The sequence below is a fragment of the Triplophysa dalaica genome, chromosome 8 (genome assembly GCF_015846415.1).
Source record: "Triplophysa dalaica isolate WHDGS20190420 chromosome 8, ASM1584641v1, whole genome shotgun sequence".
Lineage (NCBI taxonomy): Eukaryota > Metazoa > Chordata > Actinopteri > Cypriniformes > Nemacheilidae > Triplophysa > Triplophysa dalaica.
In genome coordinates this window covers 18,562,130-18,578,104 of record NC_079549.1, presented here as the reverse complement: position 1 = coordinate 18,578,104, position 15,975 = coordinate 18,562,130, and the positions used below count along the sequence as shown (strand labels likewise).

General features: G+C 38.0%; 1 protein-coding gene across 2 annotated transcripts in view; it reads right to left on the bottom strand.

The window, feature by feature from the left end:
* Positions 1 to 15,975, bottom strand: part of gli2a (GLI family zinc finger 2a) — a 64,455-nt gene that overhangs the window by 28,602 nt on the left and 19,878 nt on the right. For both annotated transcript variants that reach the window (XM_056755632.1, XM_056755633.1), the window contains exon 3: positions 143 to 245. In XM_056755632.1, the coding sequence (XP_056611610.1) occupies positions 143 to 245 (103 nt within the window). The remainder of the gene's footprint in view (positions 1 to 142; positions 246 to 15,975) is intronic.

The following is a 15,975-nucleotide window of genomic DNA, read 5'->3' as shown; positions in this document are numbered from 1 at the left end:
CAAGCTGTCCAATGGTCTCCCAGAAAGAAGACAAGCTGTGCTGGACTGTAACCCGACCACGGCAAATAACAAATCTGTGAAATTGTAGTAGATGACAACTCAATGCAGATATGAGTAGAATAGATGACTCCAACACACTTACCCGTGCATAGGGTGGAGAGGATGTGGCTCATAGTGGTACCTTCCCTCATGATGGCGCATGTCGATGGGAATTGGGGTGTGGAAGGTGGAGAACAAATGTGGAGCTGTGGGTCAAGCAAAAAGAACAAAATTTCAGAAATCTTATATCAACAAATCATATTACAACAAAGACGAGAAGCCTTACAGTATTTTAAAACAATATCAAGTTAGCAATACAAAATAAGTAAAAGATCACAAAAGAGACCCAACAGCGCAGATAGTATGAAGGATACAATGACATTTTTTCATAGATTCTTCTGCGTTTTCTTTAGTTTCTTACATTTTGGTTATGAATTAGAGTAGAATTTACTACACCTTTTATACATAAAGTCCCCATTCCAAGGGACCAAAATGTTTGGGAAACTGCTATAAAATGAAATTAGTCATATTTCATTAATTTGTTGCAGATTTAATAACATTTTGTTACATTTAGAACTTCAGACTAGAATGAGCATATCTTGCCTCTTTCCTATCTGAGGTAATTGAAACCTGACACATGCAATGAGTAAATACACTTTTGCATGATGATTTTTGATTTGTCTGGACAACAAAAGGCATCCAAACGTGTTCTTCCTGTCATAAAAGATTCATTGCTTAAAGGGGGTCTTTAAAATCCAAAACGCTTTCATTAATGACTGAAAGTTACTTAAGGTGTTGGTTGTAGAGCTTCGAGTAAGCACGACATGCACTGTCTGCATCTTGAAACTCGTGTTTATCTTCACTATTTGCTATTAATGAGCTCCTGAGGCTATATTTGGATCAACTCCATGGCCTTATCCGTGAATCATCACATTTTCGGCACACTTCACAGTGTGTGTGCACCGTCTGCATTACAGGCCAAGTAGGGCCAGCTCCTTGGGTCCATTCCTTGCTTGTATTAAAATTCTTGTGGGTCTCACGTCAGATAATCGGTATTGACCTGAGAACAGAGATTATGGGGGCAAAGTCCTCAGATTGTTATCTCTACCTGAGAGGAGTTCAGGATGCCGGGTAAGAAAAGGGCCACAGGGGCCTATCAGGGGTAGACATGTGTGAGTCAGCATACCAGACCCGACACCGTACAGTCATCACAATGGCTGTCAAGCATGTATTACTTTGAGGAGTTAAGAACTTAAAAGAAAGAGGTCTAGTTCACCTGGATCCCTGTGATTACTGATGCAAATAAAGCTGAATACTAGCTCATTACTTACTAAATACTTGCTAACTATACTGCATACTGCATAAATATGCCACATTTAAAAAGTAAACGTAACTTTTAGTAAGCTATAAAGTGGTGGCCACGAGTAATGTCTAACTTTGGATAACTTTGCTTTTTCTCCTAATATTTTTTTAATAATGCATTAAAAAAATGTATATGCTTGTCACATGAGTTTTAAATATATGCATGGTGAGTTTTACGTGTAAACTAAAGCTCAGATTTGAGAAGAATTTCAGGAGGTTTGGCAAAAAATTACAACACTTGTGCACAGTTTATAAAGAGGCTAAAACACAAAATATTACCACAGCAAAAAAGTAAAACAAATAAGATTCTAGTCAGTGTGTGTATTATTTTCCACGAGCCATTCCTTTTATATGTATTTTTGTATATTAGAATTAAACCCACATTTTCTCAATCTCTGACATGCTATGTTTTAATTTGTCCAATAAATACCTCAAAAGCAAATATTACGCAAATGTAAATATGTTTTTATCATGAGTCTAATGACTTAACAATGAGTTAAAATCAAGTTGTTGATGCAAATTAACTCATGTATATCACAGCATTGTGGGATTCAGTATGTTTATGTACTTTGTGAGGTTGCAGTTGATACGAATGTTGGTATTTCCAGTGGAATTAGTCCTGGAAAAAAGATCAACCGCTCAATCTCTTCATCATTCACGCCGGAAAGCGCAAGCGACAGGTAAGATAGCATACCGTCACGGCATCTGCAATGCAGGATTGATGTGAGGGCTTAAAATCCCTCTTATAAAACTCGAGACCTTAAGGAAAAAGTGACTGCATACTTTCAGGCTGTAGTACTCTGTTTTCCTTGCCAATTAGGTGGACTCCCTTTCCTTGGTGAGTTGGATATTGAGAGGCATTTTCAAATGTAGGTGTAATAGTCAGAATAATAAGGGCTTGCGTGAGGACATGCAGGAGGACATGCGTCAATTTACATAAGCGTGCACGTGATGCATTCATGGCTGAAGCATCAATGAATATGTTAACTACGATTTTGGAAACTCATGGGACACATGTGTCTTTAAGAATGATGGGATTGCTGGTGAAAAGCGTGCGGGATCATATAAAATACAGGGACCTCATAGAAAGTAAGTTATTACGAAGAGCAATTTTTCAATTTGTCTCTTGCAGAGCTAACGTAATATTCCATATTAAAAGGAGCAGAAATGAAAATTCTGTCAATATTTACTCAATGCTATGTCGTTCCAAACTCCTCTGCCAATATTTTTTTTCCACAAGATACAAAAGCACAATTGTTCTTTTCCACGGTGGGCACATCTACAGATTATAATAAAGAAAAATAAAAGTTTACAACTTAAATTATTGAGAAAATTGTTTTATATACAGTTAATGTGTACCTATAACATTTACATAAATGCCATACTGCAGAAGAATAAACATCACATAATAGTTGTCGACTGGATCGAAAGCATTCCAAACACTACAACCTAGCAAACATTAATAATCTAGGTTACACTACAACTGACCAGAAGATGGAAAGGTCTCATGAGATGAACAGAAGCGGGTATAGCCTGAGAGGACTCATTCCATCATCTAGACAGCTCCATTGTTCCTGAGCCAAAATAACTAAAGTCCAGCGCTCTGGAGGGCACACAGGTGTGTGCTTGTATGGCCTGTCCCGTTCTGTTCCTCAGAGCGTACAACACAGAAGACATGAGGCTATTGTGTCTTATGCTTAATGTCGGTTCTTAAAACTGGCAATTGTAACTTTTTGATGTTTTCTCTAATAATAAAGTACATTTTCAAAATATAACCTAGACATGTCAAAGATTTCACAGGCAAGGTCACAACTGTTATGCCCTTTAAAGTCCAGTGTAAGAAATTTAGTGGCATCTATTGATGTGGTTGCGAATTGCAACCACTTGGTCAGTCCATCCCTGGCTCAGTCCACCCTTCCCCCTCCCTATAGTTTCATACCTTCCTCGTTTAAAAAAATAGTCTCCACAAAAAATCTAAAAAACTCGCTATTGAGTGCTGTCAAATGCATGCCAAACCAACAGGTGGCGATATACCCACTAACCATTAAGCCGTGTTGGCCAATCAGAAGCCTGGAATCTGACGTCTGACAAAGGAGATAATGACACGCATTCCAACGTCGTACTTCAATTGAAAATTGCACAATCTTGCAAAATATAAAAAAACACATTTTGACCATTCAGTTTATGCAATAGTGAAAAAATTGGCTAAATAAACAGAAGAAACACAAAAAACAATGTTTGGTATTCGGCCAAGTGTTTCGTTTTTATTCGGCTTCGGCCAATTTTCCTTTTGGTGCATCACTAGTGTATTCCCTGGGAATCGCAATGCTCTACCTGTTCTACCAAAAACTAAACTCACGCTCACAGTTATACTCTGGTTCCTTCAGAGGGTGTTTACGTTATCAAAAATATTATTGTTTCAGTCCCCCCATAATGAGGCAAACATCCTGTCAGAACCTGGTGAGGGTGAGAACCAGCCCTCCATGTTATGTTGCAGGATTAGGCTGTTAGTTTGATGTCCTTTTAAAGTCAATAACAGGTGGTAGGCATTATCATCGGCTACTCAAAGCAGAGGAAAAACCTTCACTTTTCATGTCCTTACGGAGCCGAGAGACAGGCGGCTTTGTACTGAGAGTAGCTCATCTTAGAGGAAGCACTCAAGAACAATAATAATATCCTGAGAGGCCGGGCAACAGCAGTGTAATTAAAAAAGCTTTTCTGTCTCGCTCGGGGAATGAGCGTGAGGGAGTCGATTCAGACAGGAAATTCCAACAGAATAGCCTGGCAAGGGGCCTAACTACACAGCACCATGCAATCCGCTCCACACACCACATCCCTGAGCTGTACTGAACCTTGGGAAATGGAAGACAAGCGGTAGCCACCGGTGGATTCAGACGATTCTGATAACTTACAGTAACGTAACATATCAATGTTGGAGTGCACGCAACAGTTAAACGCTCTGGGGGAATAGGAGGTTTATGTTTTCAATCCGTTCTGCACCTGGGAAATGTCACACCGTATAACATCCTTATTTAGCCCAGGTTGATGTTTTTTCCCAAGGCGTTAGTTGTGGCGGCAGGAGGATTAGGGGTTTAGGAGAGAGCACGAAAACCGCTTCCAGCCTTGAAAGGAAGTATTAAGTGAATGACTTTTCTTTTAACACCCTAGGGGTTTGTAAAATGATACATTTCTTATTAATAGAGGATTTCTGACAAATGGCAGAGTAGATTACGTTATGGCATCCATAACACTAACAATTATAAATCAATTTGCTTACGTTTGTTATTTACATTCATTTTGATAACTGGTATCTTTCAACAAATATGCCAGTTATTTCTTCACACAAACTGAAATTAATACTCATTATAATGGTTTATCACAAAGTATGAGCAAAACTGATGCCCGCTAACTGACAGCTATCAAAATGGCTTGCGTTTTGATGGCAAAGTTACACATCAACTACTACTGGGGATATTGGTGCATGATCCAAAATATAATAACTGTTATGTTGGAAAATCTTGTTTTTCAAAACCAGAAAAATCTTAACAGGTTTAAATAATGCATGAATATTAAATGTGCATTCAAGCTATACAGTACACTTTATATATCTGGGTTAGAAGCATCTTGCGCAAGAAAGAAGGAACATTATTACAACATGCTTATATATAAGAGTATGGACATTCAAACAAGTCGAACAGGTTAAAGATGAATAGAGGGTGAGCATATGGATCATTGGGGGGGGATAACTTTCCCTTTAACATTTTAATATGATAATAATCCTTCAAACATATTACAATGTTTGTTAAATACATATAAAGTAAACACAGTAAAACAGATTAAAACATTAAAGTTGATAAATAAAAGTGATCGCAAAGTATTTTCAAAAACCCATTTACCTCACGGAAGACCCAGCAATGTCGCACGAGAGATCGTGACAGTTTTCCTGTTGCCATTAGTAACAGATGTTCAGTTCACAGCAGAACCTTTGTTTAGAAAACGCTGTCATAAATACAGTAGCCACAGATTCTGAACAGACCTTACGTGCCTTTCCTGTTAGTGTTTACAAAGCAGGGCCTCGCTGGCTTCTCCCTGGCAATCTAAGGCCATGTGAAAAAACTGGTCAAATCTATCCAATCACGTCATTTCCAGCTCCAGCAAGCTGTCGGCCTGCATAGATGTGAATGTTATTTAATAAACCTGGTTACCATAATTATCTGGACAATTCCACAGTGTCTCAGTCCTAGGACAACATCTTTCAAGGCAGCTCCGGCTAACGGTCACCAACAAATTACCCCAATGTATCACACCTCGAGAAACGTCAGGCTGAAACAACAGTTGTGATGCTGGTGTGCGTTCTGTAACAGGATGCTTTTGGGTGATGATGGCCTCACTAAGACTAATTACACTTATCACACAATTTCCCACCTGGTCAAGACCTGAATTATCAGGAGAGTCAATGGCACAGTTAATACATGTCAAGATTAAGAAAGTACTTCCACATAAAGAGATGACGTCACGCCGTATATTGCATGTTGCAGCGGCGTCGCCATCTTCGTAGGATCATTCGACACTGCTATTATTGTATTGATACGTATCGTCATTTGTTTTGTTTGATATATGATGCTATTGCAGTTTTACTAAGACCAACCTACCATAGTTTTCATTTCCTAATCACACAAGAAAAACAAAACACTGCATTAAAAGCACTAGCAGCCATCCTCCCAAGATGGCGCATCATTCAACTCCGTGTGACGTAGCTTCTATACAAGTGTTATTCAAAATCGATGGGTTAATCATACTGAACATTCATATAACATATCTCAAAATTATTTTTTTATGTTGCTGGGTCATAGCATTGATAACTCTGGTTTTCAAAACGGCACTCAGGCATCCACTTAAGAGCTACTTTGTGCATTTGGTGCTTTCTTGAATTAGTGATTTACAACTCCCAATAGCACTAACATTCCTTCCCAATGCAATCTCAAGTTTGCTCACCGGTTCTGTGATTGAAGGTTTCCAATTACAGGCTCACGATTTGTACTCCCTTAAGACCTAAAAACGGAAGAGGCAGTTCATTTTAACATCTCCCGGGAACGGTGGCCTCTCCGTCGTTTTGTGGCGCCCTCTGGCCTCTTTGCTACAGCTGAAACAAAGGATGTCCATTAGCACAAAGGACGCACTAACAGCCTTGCAGAAGCTTGGCCGGTGCTGCTTCAGCATTACTGACCAAACAGCCTTTTACAACAGGAGTGACGGCAGTGGAGGAAGTTCTCACATTAGGACAAAGCACGAACTTAAGGGCCACAGTGATTCCTTTGAGGGAATCCCTGCTGGGGTTCACTCGGAGGTGAGACCCTGTTATCAGTGATAAAAACAACATTGGAAAGTAAAAAGTCAACACATGAAATTGTGAGAAGATAGCTCAAACCTATACGTAAAACTAGCCGAGTACAAACTCATAATGGGCTAAACGCATTGAAGAGCCATTGGGGAAGTATTATCTTAGTTGCGTCTTTGTTGTTTAGATTCTGACATTTTTAAAATGAGATAAGAGTGATAACATCCGAGATAGGTTTTATGTTTGATAAGATACAGTATTGTTAAGGTAATAGTCCATTTAGAAAAAAAAGGGCCCGGACTATCTACCCAAATGTTGGCTTCGACTTCAACATGCTCTGGTGGAATTATCTAAAAGAATTTGTTGTAAACCCTTAAACTCAAAACAGCTGTGGAGGAACACTGTTATTGGTCTTGTAGATGCCTTAGTCGGGGGTCAAACAGGCTGGTTGAGATCCCTCAACGTTGCCCTCTCCAGGGGGCCATACAATTTCTGTGTGTACTGCCTCGGGTTAGAAACGCTCTGTAATTTTGTCCTTTTCATAAAGCATTGGGTCCATTTTTCGTTCGGCCTCTTTGTCCAACACCAAGCTGTGGTCTTCCCGGCCGTCTGAAACGAAGCAAGCAATCGCGGCGAAACGCTACTCAGCATTTACCGCCCGGGTCACAAACGCTCTGCCTCAATCCCAATGACAATAAGACCCCTCATTAAAATTCTTTGCCATTGTGAACGCATCCCTTCACTGGATACAACTTCCTCTCTCGCTACCATATCCCTGCGGCTCATTCTTTTCAGCGCTGTACATTGCTTTTCACTCATGCCTACAAGTTTCAAAAAGGCCGTCCTCACCACCAGCGCAGAAACTGGCAGCGTTCTTTTCTTTAACCAGAAGTGTCTTGGCTAGAGACGGTCATCTCAGGCAGTCCTGCTGAGAAAGTGAGATGATTTATAGAGGCTTGCGATTTTTACAGCATTTACAACCAGGAAAGGTACTGCCAGCGACGGCGTCAGCGCCAATGGACACATAGATAATGAACTGCAAGGCAAGGTTTCCCGTCAGCCCTCCTCTTTTCTGCCGATGAGAGGATTAGGCTCTTAATTAGTGCCTCCAAAGGGAAAGCTCAATTTACGGGACGGTGGGGGATGTATGCTGGAAAATGTCTAACAGGCTGGAATGGGGGCCTCCTATTATCCAGTGCAAAGGGGGATGGGTGGATGAGAGCTTCTTTCTTCTAGACAAAAGGGGTGCATTCCGCCAGTACCGTGATTCAGAAAGTTTTAGAAGGAGGCTGTATAACAAATCCTGGACAGGCCGTAAGTCCGGGGGGGAGGGGTCATTGAGGTAATGACCGCCCCCACAACAGTGTCAGGGTGAGACACGATTCATATTTTGGGAATTAGCTTGAATTTGAATTGTTTTAGTCATGCTGCACAGAATGTTAAATTGGAATGACAGGACGAGAAATGAAGACGATTGAAATGCAAAGGAATTCAAAGTTACAGTATGCATAACACAAAAACATAAATTATGCTCTTTTTATCTGTACATTTTTTGCCTAACTCTCTTTGAAACAAAAGTGCACGTCGCTTTATGTACTTTGCGTGTGTTGAAACTATCAGTCAAGCTGATATTTCCTGCAAAATCCAACCTGACAGCTCAAATTATAAATCATTCTAAATTAATTTTAATTAGCTCGGAACCACAATTCTGCACTATGTTTTACATAACATTTAAAATTTATGAATTAAAATCGTGGTGGTTAAAAACTTGGCCAATGAGTTGAAAGGGGAGTATAAAGGATCAAACCTGCTGTTCTTCCGGTGAAGACTTAAGGAGCCTACTTTTCTTTGAGCAGTGCCGCCTGCGCCCCATAAATCATTAAGGTAGTCATGTGCTATCCACTGAGTGCCTTTTCTTGTGGGAAATGTCTCCGTCAGCGCATGCTTTTCCCACCATTGTTTCCAGTTTAGGGGCCCACCTGTTTACCTCTTTTAGCGTTTTAAATGTTTACACTGAACCTTATCCTGCAGACGTGTTTTTTCAGTTGGCTTCGTCTAACCTAACCAAGACGTTCTGGATGCTGAACATATAAAGCGCTTGAACGTGACCGTATGTTTTACCGTAATACCCACCTACAGCATGAATACAAATTCCGCTAAAATTTAATTTATGTTTAAGCGTCAGCTTTAAATCCCATTAGCTCTTCAGTCAAAAATCTAAGGGTAAATAAACTAAACCTATGTTTTGGTGGTTGCTGAGGTGAGCCCAGGTAAAGAGCCACTAAAGACAGGCTTTAATGTGAGGGTCTCATGAATGCAGCACACAGAGAAACCTGCCATCCCTCTCCATACCTCCAAAACCACCGTCTGCAAAATGACTTTCTAACAGACTGCAACTGAAATGTTTATTTGGCAGCAATACAAGCATAAAACTAAACAAACAAAAACATAGAAGTTACACATGTCGCTTTTTTCGTACCCGCACTGGTAGAGAGGTGAGTGAGAAGAGATGAAGAAAAATATTGGTCTATATGTCTTTCTTCATAGAAACCTACATAGGAAAACGGCATTGAGACAAATTAACGTGAGATTTTAGCTCAAGCAGACATGCTGCTACTGTGGGGGACAAAGTTTCTTCAAAGCTTTTTAAAAAAAGATATATATATATATATATATATATATATATATACATTTAAATGTATAAAACAACTGCAGAAAAAATTGAGAGAATATTCCAAATATCCAATATTTAATCCGATGTTTTGTTGCCATTCCAGTCCAATGTCTGTTGAATTTCAACAAGACCAAACCTCAGTAGTCACATCCAACAGCAATGACAAGACACAAGAAAACTGTGATCCCATAAAAATATAATACTTTTCCTAAATTCAAGTAGAAATATTACTGCTGTATTATTGCTTAAAAGTAAATATGAACTTGCATTTGAGATCTGAAAAGATATAGAGCATCTTTTCTGTTATTTTGGCCTGTTTCTCCAATTTTCATTTTCTGAAATAAATAAATAGAAACAATATTTTTTATTTGTAATTTGGGAGATATATATCTTTAGTAGTTCACAGAATTGAAAACAAAAAATATATTTTTCCTAACACCTACCTAAATATAAATTCAGAAACACTGAAAATATTTTTTAATTTAATCTTTTCATTTTTCCGGGACTGTATACTTAAAATTTTAAAATAAATGAAAAATATAAATTTACATCAACATAAATTTTTTTAGAAGTTAATCATTTAATTGTTACTTTTACCTATAGACATAAAAAGCTTACTATACTTAAACCATAGTACCCACAAAGTTAACCATGATATTTGAAGTACAACTGTGGTTATAAAAATATGATGCAAATTCACAAAAAAACATGATTTACTATAATCATAATCAATTTTATATATATATATATATATCGTTTTGAATACTTTTTTAAGATGGTCACACCATGAGACCAGCTATCTGACCAATTAAACTAGCTGATTCACTACTTTAGCCAGTTTAGCTAACTAGCTTAGTGTTCATTTTTTTCAGTGTGGCAGTGTCCTAAATTTAGCTGCACACTCCACCGAGAAATCTTTATTGTGATATTGTATTAAAGCTAAAGTTCAAAACATTCCTGTGTTTACCGTCGGTCCGAAAGTCAACTGCGAGTCTACTGAGTTTTGTTCACACACTTGTTTAAGTCCTCTTAAAGCTCTTGTAAATATTGTCAGACGAGCAGAAGCTTGCCTCTGTCTGCCTCTCAGAATGTTCTCTGCAGAGGGCAATATTTATCTTAGTGCAGGCTGCAGGGAGGGCTGGAGCAGAAGAGAGGGGTGTAGGTAAACACTTCAGAGGGGTCTGTAACAGCCCTCCAACACTTCTTTGAAAGTGCCAGTGACTGACCTCACAACTCAATGGCACGGTGCTAACTAGGAGAAAGACAATGCGGGCAAAAAGCCAGTTGTTTGAAGATGGAGCCTGCAGTGCTAAATAGGGGATGGGAGGATGGGAAAAGCCAAAACTCTACTGGTGTCAATTACAGTATTAGTGCATGGCATTAAAACAAGCTAGTCCTATGCGGGAGTTAAGCTTTTTCCCCCTTAAATTGTTTAAACATGCCTAGGTCGTATTTCAACATAAAAAAATCTTTTGTATAAAGAAAATGGAGCCTGTTTTCTGGTTGACAATTTGCAAGATAATTTTGCAAAATTGTAGCTTTGACATTACCATAACGCAAAAATAAATAAATAAGTTGCATTACTCTAATACTTGTAATTATTAATAATTAGTATCTAAAAATGCTTTATTGCTTCAAAACAGTTAACAGTTATGAGAATAGGGCTGTTCAACGATTAATCACAATTAATCGAATCCTTAATAAAAGTTTATAAACACAAACACATACATCTATATGATAAAAAATAAATAAAAATAAATGCTTATATATAATTTAAATAATATATAAATATTTATATATACACGCAAATATTTCCTTAATATATACACATGTATGTGTATGTGTATGTGTATGAACAGATATGTATCATTACGTAAACACTAGTGAAGCCTGAAATATCTGGCGCTGTTATTCTAGCTGATATAAAAGGATAAACATGTAAGCACGCCATAAATTACTCCACCTTCGTCCATGTCATGGTCACGCTAGGGGAGGGAGAGCATGACACTGACACGTATTTTTTAGTTGACCGGCGTGGATGTTACACTCTTTGGCGTGATACTGGGTTGGTTCTTCTGTATATGCAACAACTGAAGTCACAAAAGTTACTGTTTACTTGCCACTATCACTGCAAAATGCTTCAGACACATACACAACGAACCGGTTCTTTTTCAGCAACACACCTGTGGACACTGATGCCAAGTGAGCATTGCCTGTCGACGCGCACAACAACATACAAATATAAACAAAAACTGCGTTGCCAATGTCGTAGGTCCAACGCAGAAGTAAAACCCTTAAAACAATGTTTAGATGATTGGCAAAAAAATAATTGATTATATGAGGAAAAATAATATACTTTGTATTGTTTTAAAATATATTCTCCTTAATTTTTGTGGTTTTAGTGTGTGTAATAAATACAATTAAATAAAACTATTTCAAAAAGTTTTTTTAATGAATTACCCATTTCTGAATCGGTTTTCATCAAAGTGCACTAAATTTTCGGTATCGGTTTAGACCCACAATTTTCTTTTCTGTGCATCAATAGTAAACACAAACTTTTATTCTGGATGCAATTAATCGATTAAAAGCTCTATGAGAATCTAATGGAAATGATAAGGAAACTCAAAAGTCAGACATTTTTAAAATAGTTAAAAACAATTAGCTGAATTCTCAGATAAACTGTCAAAATCCAATAACTATACTGAAAATATTCCTCATGCAAAATATATTTTTTTTCACTGCATGTTTAAATATAGTTTAATGCAACTGAAAATTATTTTTTTCAATTCCTAATTTGAATATGAATTTGGTAAATCTGTTACATTTATGTTATGTTACTTTCCATTTGTGTATCTTTTCATTCAATAGGGAGTTAACCTCATGCCAACAGATGAACAAACCATCACAAGCATCAAAGGCTTTTATGCTGTCTTTATCCTGAAGTTTCTTCTAACTATACAAAACTGCACGCACTCGAGAGAGCCCACCTGTCACAATCATTTCTCATTACTTTTTCTTACAGAAACAACAATGGAGCAAAATTAGGATTGATAATTGTCAGCAATTAGCCAAGGGCAAAGAAAAAGACAAGAAGCCTCAAGAAAGATAGGTGTTGTGAATACTTAAAACAAGTGCAGACTGAGAGCCAGTGTGGATGACTGGTCAGAGCTTGACAGCCAGGAAGGGAAATACAATACACTCCGTCTCAGTTAAGAGGCAGGTCATGAACACTTAATAGAGAGGGGTGTCACTTTAGACACCGTAATTTGATAATTACTGACAGGTAAAATTATACTATTGAAGAATGAGAGAATAAGGCATGTAAAAGTTTGCTGTGCCCTTCGGCCAGCAAAATACATTGAAGCTGGTCGGCCTGCATGTTTGACAGTACCTAAGGCACAAAAACCAGGTGAGCTGACAAGAGGAAATTACTCACAGATACCATAAGAGGGTATTCACGAAAACTGAAATGCGCCCACTGACAGCAGAGTTCTTTCAACCCCCTAAAACAAACATAGTTAGCTCAACTACAATTTTTAGTGGATGAGACATAGGATTGCATGCAAAAGCTGAATTACTGAATTTGAAATGTCTGAATTTAATCCTACAGAGAAGCTCATAAGTCTTAAGATTTGTTTTATGCGTCTTAAAATGCAGTGGAAAAGAATTTCGTATTCATCACTCCCAGGCCTTTGATGAAGCTTTGTTTTGAATCAGTATTTGTCAGCAGGCCAAACATCTAAATGACTACCAGGAGTTTTCTCTCTCAAAGATATTTAGATGGTAATCACAGCACCTCAAAGTGTTCATGTTTTCCATTAGTTTGTCGAGGGCGTGTCAACTCGTACCGTCTTCTCAGTCTTAGAGGATTACTTCACAAAAAAACATAATAAGTTATGTCATCATTTACTCACCCACATCTAATGTGACTGATTGACTTCCAAAATTAGCATGTTTTTCAATACAATGAAGAGACAGATGGTTTCAGTCGCTAACATTCTCTACAGAAAAAAAGTATTGCTGGACGGAAAAAATTAAAGTGTAATACAGTTTTTAATGTTATTAGATATGATCTTGACCTCAGAAGTGTTCAATATTATGATACAGTTACACTGAATAAAAAACAACTGCATAATTACAAATGTAAACAAAGATGCCAACTAGAGGGTCCTATCACACGCACCAAAAAAATAAACATCTGGTCTTCTAACTTCTGTTATGATAGAATCTGTGGAGCTTTAACCAAGAAACTGATTAAAAAGCTGTCCCACTCTTTCACAAAGTAATCTCAAAGTGGTTTGAAGTTTAACAGTTGCCGCCGCCTAAATGAAGATACACATGCGCCACAGATGCTTTTACGTTCAAGATCTGACTCCTGAATGGGTTTCAGATGGTTCTCCTGCATCAGCACTGTGTTTCTTTTTTTATATAGTAGTATAATAGTTCACCTTCAAAATGAAAATTCAGTCATTATCTACACAAACCTGTATGACTTTCTTTCTTCTGCAGAACCCAAAAGTGAGATATTTTGATAAATGTTGGTAAGAGAAAACAGTTGGTCCCCATTGACTTGCATTGGTTTTGTGCCCATACAATAGAAGTCAATGGGGGACCAACGGTTTTTGGAAAAGAAAGAAAGTCACACAGGTTTAAAATGACAGCAGGGTACGTAAATGATGACAGACTTTTCATTTTAAAGGTGAACTATTCCTTTAATAAAAGGCACTGTAGATTTGTGTTTTTTTCTGTAGTATAAGCTATCCTCTAAGTGTGAACTGAACATGCCGTTGTCATATCGAGTATTCTTCTGTGGGCACATTATCATTGGTAGTTACGTGCCAATTACGCTGTCTCAGGCCATTTGACAACCTGCCAGCGCAAAGTCTCTCGAGGTGTCAAAACTGGGCTACACAAACAGACAAAAACACAAGGTCTATTTAAGGGGATATGTGGACTCCATTTTCATAGTTAGCATAAAACCACCTGCAATAACATATTTCACACATTGCGTTATACTGACATACATTTTCCATGCCGTGCCAAAATTAGCTTTTGATATCAGTTAGCTTACTGCTTTTATTGGAAATCCTGAAAGAGTAGACAAACACCCGCAAGTAAGCAAACTTGGCACGTTGTAGTAAATGACACGTGTAAGAATGCAGGGCGTCTCTTTAAGCTGCATCCAGTGGGCTCAGAATTCTGTTTATAATGGGTTCCAGTGTTGAATTCGCGCCACTCGCGAAAGTTTTCAATTCATTCTCATGGAAGCTGGACTCTCGGAGCAAAGCGAGCATTCTCCTTTTCCAAGAGTGCCACGTGAACGTTCCCCTTAAGTACATAAAAATGCCTTAAAAATGCTCACCTTCCACCGCACAAGTATATTTGGACACAAAATGTCAGGTTAGACCACAACTATCAGACAGACAAGTCACATGACCATAAGAGACTTTACAGTCAAACAGAAATGGGACAGGGCAGAGATGATGCTTCACGTTACGCTGATATATCATTTTAATTTTCACTGTGTTTTCAAAAACATTGATAATTATTTGTAATAATTTAACAGTGTTGATTTAAATATTTACTCAATCTTGTCATAGTTTTGTCAATATACATTTTCGTATCAGTCTTGTAATTAAAATCTTTTCATTGTCACCACTTGGGACATGCCCCGCCCCCAATTAATTGAGTTCTCGTTTTTTCAAACCTATCCAGTATTGGAAATGAAATATGATCAAAAATACGCATCCCTAGTATTTTTATGGCTTAAATCAAAACAAACCAACTGCAAAATGAAAAAACATGTTTTTTTTAAACAGAGTTATCTCTGTAGCACAGTCCTGTTTCCCATGTACATACTGTGTTCTTATTACAGTAAATATAATAACTGTGTAAAAATAACTTGCAACCATTATCTCTTTTTGGAAATAAACTATATAGGGAATAGGAAACAAATCAAAACACTACTGGATGATAGCTGACACAATACAAGTCTGGTTCACGCGTCTATAGATAAAAGAAGGCATATTTACACACCATTTAGCTATTCGGTGGCTACGCAAACAACACTGCAAGATGGATTGCGGCTCTTTTAGAGACACAGTAACCCCTGCTGTAATATAGTATAGCAATGGCAATGCTGTGCAGCCGTGGGTTGGGTGGAAGAACTATGTTGCTTTTGCCTCATCTTTTTGGCAAGTCCTTGGACAGCAGCTCCCTCTGGCTCAGACGCCTCAATGTCGCTACCAGCAGGGCTAGACTCGCGTGACACAAGAAAATTGTATCTGGGGCAGAATACTAAATAGCCAAAATGTACCAAAACCCCCCGAAATGTTACTTCAGAGCTATTAAATACATGTAATAAATGAACTAAACTGTATAAAAACAAAAAGGGGAGCGAAAACAAACATGCGAGGTCACAATATTCTCTATTCTCACTTTCATGGTATTGGTCCCTGCAGCAAAGGTGTTATTGTAATTGATGTATCTTCCCATTATTAAAATGTAAAGTCTTAAGTCACTTTCACACACCATGCATATGATACTATTTCTATATTCTTTA